This window comes from Hippoglossus hippoglossus, chromosome 14 (assembly GCF_009819705.1).
Source record: "Hippoglossus hippoglossus isolate fHipHip1 chromosome 14, fHipHip1.pri, whole genome shotgun sequence".
Classification (NCBI taxonomy): Eukaryota; Metazoa; Chordata; class Actinopteri; order Pleuronectiformes; family Pleuronectidae; genus Hippoglossus; species Hippoglossus hippoglossus.
In genome coordinates this window covers 16,811,371-16,817,370 of record NC_047164.1, presented here as the reverse complement: position 1 = coordinate 16,817,370, position 6,000 = coordinate 16,811,371, and the positions used below count along the sequence as shown (strand labels likewise).

Below are 6,000 nucleotides of genomic sequence, written 5' to 3'. Positions count from 1 at the left end.
CTTAAACATTTTTTACACAATGGAGTAAAGGTAGTAAAGATCTTACACTAAAGATGGGTTTTAAATGACTCAGTGTTTCATACTTATAACTTTTCATCATACATTCATTGAAATAAGGAAGAGTCATTTTCAGTTTTCATGGTAAGTCGTGGTCTGTAGTGGTTTTCACTGTGTCTAGTTCTTTGTGGTAAGTCATGTGTTTGTTCGATGTAAAGAGGACATACAGGTTATAGGATACAGAAGAGAGATGAACCGTTATTTCTTTTTAATTAAGGAACAGCAATATTTATTTAAACAGAGAAGTTAAAGTGACATAATTGTTCCATATACTGTATAACTTGGAGAACAGGGCTGGACAATATTACCAACATCTACATCACAATGTACATTTAACTCTCCAAAGATAAATAGACAATAATATAGAGATATATCTATGTATATATTTAAATAAGTGCCTGATTAATATACACGTTCTAGTATTGGCTTAAGTCCGATGTGTCCAGCTCAAGGTTTTACACCTCTGGACCGGACTGAAGACAGAACAGCTGAAATGCTGCTGTGGCTGTTCTCACTTATATCAAATGGGTTCCAGGCAATTTTATTACTGAAAACTGCCTTTAGTGAATTTAAAGCTTAAGCGTAAAGTATTCATGCGGAGTAATTCAATAAATACGGTGGATTGTCCAGCCCTGTTCCAGAAGTTATAGCCAGAGGTGGGAACACAGGTTTAGATGATCGGTGGAGACAAAATGAAAAAATGGAACCAGTCCATGAACAGAACTTTTGCAACATCCCGGAGAGGGTGGAACAAAGAAGCCGAGGTGTTGAGTAAAAACAACCTACAGGTGAATCTGCATGCAAATCTCTCAGTACAAACAACAGACAGTTCAAATCTGAATGAACGCAGCTCAAATGAACACAACCGTATGCACAGCCACAATCGACAACTTCCCGGGCCCGAAACTGACCCGATGAAAAGACTAACACAGACTCCGAAGACCGATTTCCTCCCAACATAAATTTGTTTATAATAATGACTTACAATAAAAATCAAGAGATTGTGCTTTTATAACCAAAGTAGAAACAAAGAATACAAAGACGAGATGTACATCACTTAGAAAACACTGACACCGCTCTATAAAATCTGAATTTTGAAGCACTTCTGTGGCAGTAAACAATTCCAACAATTTACAAGATGGTTGGTAACGACTGAATATCGACTACAGTAAAATAAGACACGAACGAGCAAAGATCATGTGGACCGCGTCAAGCAGTCGCCATGGACGATAGTTTTGTGGACACTCACGACAGCCATCGAATGTGCATTCATCTTTACTTTTGCTGAGCAGCCAGTGCTCCCAGCTCCTGGAAGCCGGTCGCCCAAAAAGAGCAGAAAAACAACAAACAGTGCATCAGAGTGAAGTCCAAACAGACTTAAACATAAGGGCACCTTTTTTTTTTTTCTTCTTTTTTTTCCAACATCTAATGAGAAATTTTAATTAGAAAATGATAGCATGTGTTGTGCAGAGTCCTTCGTTTGAAGCAGCTGGAGGATAGTTCTTCTGTGCTCGCGTCGCTTCTTAGCTTTGCAGGAACTGTGGGAAAATAACAGGGTCATGCAATTTAACACGTGTATTCGAGGAAGCAGTAGCGATAACACACACAGACACGAAAACAACTATATTCAGAGCTTTGATTCCTTATTGCTTATTGCAGATTCAATATTGCGTTTAAGGCCACGTCGTGGATCACGGATCATGGTGGCAGCTGTTCCAGGATCATGACAACAACTAGATTTCTTATATATACAATATGCCTACTCACATACAGTCTACTAATTGCAACTGTCGCTGCTGCTCTCTTCATTTCTGTCAGACTCTCAACATGGATACTCCTCTCCATTTATGTTAAACACTGTCTTTTCTCATCGATGCTCTTAATATTGTTATTTTGTTGACATGCTCTGCTACATGCGGCATCTACTGCACTTCTGTCCGTCCTAGGAGACTGATCCCTCACATGCAGCTCTCTCTGAGGTTTGAATGTTTATGTACCCTGTTAAAAGTAATTTTTTTGGTAGTTATATTAAGTCTTAAAGGTTTAGGGCAGAGGATGTGGCACCATGTTTAGCCCTATGAGACGAATAGTGATTTGTGAATATGGGCTAAACAAATACAATTTGATTGGATTGACTGATTCACCTCTTGATCCTCTCCCACCTGTCCTCCCTGTTTGGTCCTTGAGTCTCCACACGACATGAAGGTGGATGAATTGGGATCCTCGGGCTCCCTCTGCACTGGGCCTGATGGGAAAGAGGGGCGACTGTATAGAAGGACGTCCCCGAATTCTGAGGGAGAGGCAGGAAATAAAACATTTGAATTGGCTAGACGCTTCATTATTTATTAAAAAAGAAAAATTCACAGTTTTCATAGAGGGTGTTAAAATCAACCACTGGTACCTGAGTGCTGTCGGCTTCTGCTACTTCCTTTTCCTCCCAGCGGAGTCTTGTGCTTGTCCTGGTTATCTCTCGGCTCAGCCGTACCCTCCCTCACCCTGTGAGTCCCCGTGCTGCCTCGTCGACCCCCGGCATCCCCAGAGCCCATCCGGGGCAGCGTGGCCCCCCTCACTTTATATTCGCCATGGGACATCTGGCTGGAGAAACTCAGAGGCATGCAGGAGTCTTTGGACAACAGCACAGAGAGATAGATGTACTGTAAGTGTCATCAATAGATACGGAGCAGTAAATCCTCTAATCTCTGTGTAGGTTTAATCTTTACCATCGTTGAAGACGTCTTTGGGTTGGTAGCCCTGCTGACCACACTGGTTCTGTTTATGCCTCCTGGGCCTTTTATGTGTTATTGCGGGACTCATGTTGCTGTCTGTGGACATGGGGCTGCTGGGACGCTGGGGCCGCCGGCCTAAAATCATCACACAGATTCAGCACAATTTTAAATGTTGGGATTGAATAAATGCAAAGTATAATAGGATATTTTCTGCAATGAAGTGTCCTTAGGCATTTTTCATATGGACAATTAATCACTGGGTTAATTTCGAGGACCTGATAACACATTTTCTCCATAATCTTCTTGGGAAAGTTTTATTTTTTTAACTAAGAGATATTTGTCTGCTGTCTTATTGGAACTTTGTATTTTTTCCACTGGTTCACTCTTTGGGCTCAGGAACATGGTTCTCAGCATAGGGATTTAATCTGGGTAATATACTTACCGGGCCACTGTCAATCAAATGTAATGAACTTTAATTTAGTGATTGATCTGAAAACACCACGGTAACTGATTGAAAAAACCTTGTTTTTCAAACCAGTGGTTGAAAGTAAGTAGAAAACAACAACAACCAGATTCCTCATTCTTTCACTAAAATAGTTTTTCTTACTTAAAAGCTCGTCCCACCCCCTCTTATCAGTCCTCTCATCAAAACTATGCCCCCAAAACACATGAACGCACACACTCCTTGACAAGTGCTAGAAGCCGACTTTCTGTGATTCACTCACTAACTTCTGGCTATTGTCTCTGCTTCAGCTGTGTATGTCTTCCTGGCTTAAGACTCCGGTCATGCGCAGTGGATTATAGGATAATATGAATTGAGATAGAGGGAAAGACATGTTGCCTATATAAAATGTATGGCCAAAATGATATGGATTAAAAACTTGTTATTGAAGAAGAACCTTGAAACAAAAACTTCAACTAAGTTTGCACCTAAAAAGGGTTAGGGGTTAGGGTTAGCATGTGCACAAAGAATACCCAGAGTAGACCAAACTTTTTTTTTTACCTGACTCATCTGGGTATCTACACATGCGCAGGCCTACGATATCCCGTGAAGAGGCTGCAGCCTGGTTGAAGTCACCGTCTGTGAAGAAGGATCCTTCTGAAGTGCTGACAACACTGGACCTGCCCGATGAGATGTTGTCCTCAGACGCTGAGCCCCAGCTGTTCACCATGGACCCCGTGACGGATTTGTCCAGATCCCCGGTGCTGGAGGCTGGGGTCTGGTCCAGCCCGTGGAAGAGCAGCTTGTGTGGAGAGGGGTGGTGCAGCTGGTGCTTGTGCCTCTGCCCGTTGTGGCGACTGTCAGCGAGCTCCGCGTCCGCCTCCTCCTCTGCCTCTTCCTCTTCCTCTTCCTCTTCCTGTTCGTCGGCTTCCAAGCAGGGGGGTATGGAGCTGTAGGTGTGCGTTGGGGAGAGATGGCAAGGGTGGCTGCTGGTGTGTTGGCTGGAAAGTGGATACAAAAAAACCCATCTTTGCAGTCTTGTCACAACAATTGTTGAATGCAGGGTCTGGAATATTGAATCTGGTTACCTCAGGTGTTTGTTTCCATTGTGCAGGTCAGTGCTCAGGTCTCCCTGCAGTGATGCGGAAGGTGGGTGACTATAGGACACTTCAGCAGGAGAAGACACCGCCCCTCTAACTGGTGGAGTAGGGCAGCTTTCTATTCTTCCCTCTGTGTCAAAACTTACAAGAAAAAAGACAACTGACATGAGGGAACGGCTAAAGGAACTAGGGGTGTGTGCATTAGTCACAGCCCATTAGACGTGAAAGTAAATGCCCGGGGTCCTCCATCAAAACACAAACTTCCATTATCGAAAAATGTAAAAAGGTGTTCAATAAGCTTTCTGCACCATCTGCCTTTGTATTGCTGAAATGAAAGTGACAGAGTGTGTTTCTCTTTGCTTTGCTGTACATTTCATTAAGCACTTTCCGTGACAAATATCGTAACAAATATTGTATAATTGGTTTGGTTAAAAGTGTTACTGGCGACAGCAACAACGTGTTTTGACAGACAGTGTTCACGGCGCACATCCAATTAAGCATGTGTGAGTCTAATAACTTTATTGATGTATTCCCCCCCCCCCCTAGTCATTTAACCCTGGTGGGCTGCAGCCTGCTAATGAGCAACATTATGTGCAGAAGTTGTAGTTTGACATGAAACATTCATCAATGATTTTTATTTTATATCATCCACTAGTTCAGCGCTAACGACTACTGCAAGGCTACATCCATACTAATAAGAATAGATAAAAACAATTCAAACTAAAACAATCTCTGACAATACAAGTGTTTTGGCTCAGTATCAGTTTTAGTCCCTGTCCATAATAACACGTCTGAATCATGTGAACAGTCACGTACAGGAAGGCATGACCCCCACCACCCACTGGACACTGGAATTGTAGACGTGTAAGCAGTTGTATCATTGTAAAATGCTGAATTTAACTGCACAACAGCTGTGAGCCAAGACAACAACGCTGGGTCAGCAACGTTTGTAATTTATTATCCATGTTACGTTTCTACACTTGTAGCTGAGGGCTAATGCCTGTTGTGTTCTTCTGGAAGGGGAGCATGTGAGGAGCCTGATGATGTTCAGCAATGGCTACATCATGACCGATGTACACGGTCAGCAGCGGTTTCCAAACTCCTCCATTTTAGCGGCTCTAAATCTCCTGGAGTAGTGTTGACGACGGGCAGAGTTGATGCACTTTCAAACTAAAATCGTTGAGTGGACACATAGTGCGGATGTAGCACTTGCCTATACTTGTGTGTGTGTGTGTGTGTGTGTGTGTCTTTTATTCCTCCCCTTACCTCCTCTCCATGGGTAGGCTGTACTCGTCACAGTCCCAGGCATTAACATGAGGAAGAGGAGGAGGAGAAAGGGCTTCTCCCCAGCTCACCACATTATGTTTTGGGATCTTTGGTGCCCGCGTCCCTTTCTTTTGATTCTGACTCCCTGAGAAAGAGACAGAAAAGACAGAGAGCAGCTGAGGTGAGCACAGACTCGCGGCTCGCCTCATCAAGGTTCACCTTCGGACAGAGTCTAGCTGCTGGCCTCACCTGAGGTGCTGTTGCTGCCTCTGTCTGAGCTGTGGTGCGAGCCTCCTGTGCTGTGATCACGGCTCTGGCTGTAGGCGATGCTTTTGGGATGGATCATTCCTTCATTTCCTTGCAGGTGTTCTGAAGACGGAGTAGAAAACTAATTTAGAACATCTTTTTC

At 43.4% G+C, this 6,000-nt stretch overlaps 1 protein-coding gene across 6 annotated transcripts in view; it reads right to left on the bottom strand.

Annotated features, from left to right (window-relative positions):
* Positions 1–262: 262 nt before the first annotated feature.
* Positions 263–6,000, bottom strand: part of LOC117774476 (roundabout homolog 1-like) — a 94,831-nt gene continuing 89,093 nt past the window's right edge. For 5 of the 6 annotated variants that reach the window (XM_034606935.1, XM_034606933.1, XM_034606937.1 and 2 more), the window contains 8 exons: positions 5,841–5,960; positions 5,592–5,736; positions 4,314–4,466; positions 3,787–4,226; positions 2,778–2,918; positions 2,459–2,680; positions 2,202–2,347; positions 263–1,595 (listed from right to left, as the gene is read on the bottom strand). In XM_034606935.1, coding sequence (XP_034462826.1) covers positions 1,581–1,595; positions 2,202–2,347; positions 2,459–2,680; positions 2,778–2,918; positions 3,787–4,226; positions 4,314–4,466; positions 5,592–5,736; positions 5,841–5,960 — 1,382 coding nt within the window. In that variant the 3' untranslated portion in view covers positions 263–1,580. The remainder of the gene's footprint in view (positions 1,596–2,201; positions 2,348–2,458; positions 2,681–2,777; positions 2,919–3,786; positions 4,227–4,313; positions 4,467–5,591; positions 5,737–5,840; positions 5,961–6,000) is intronic. The other variant, XM_034606936.1, reaches the window with a different exon arrangement.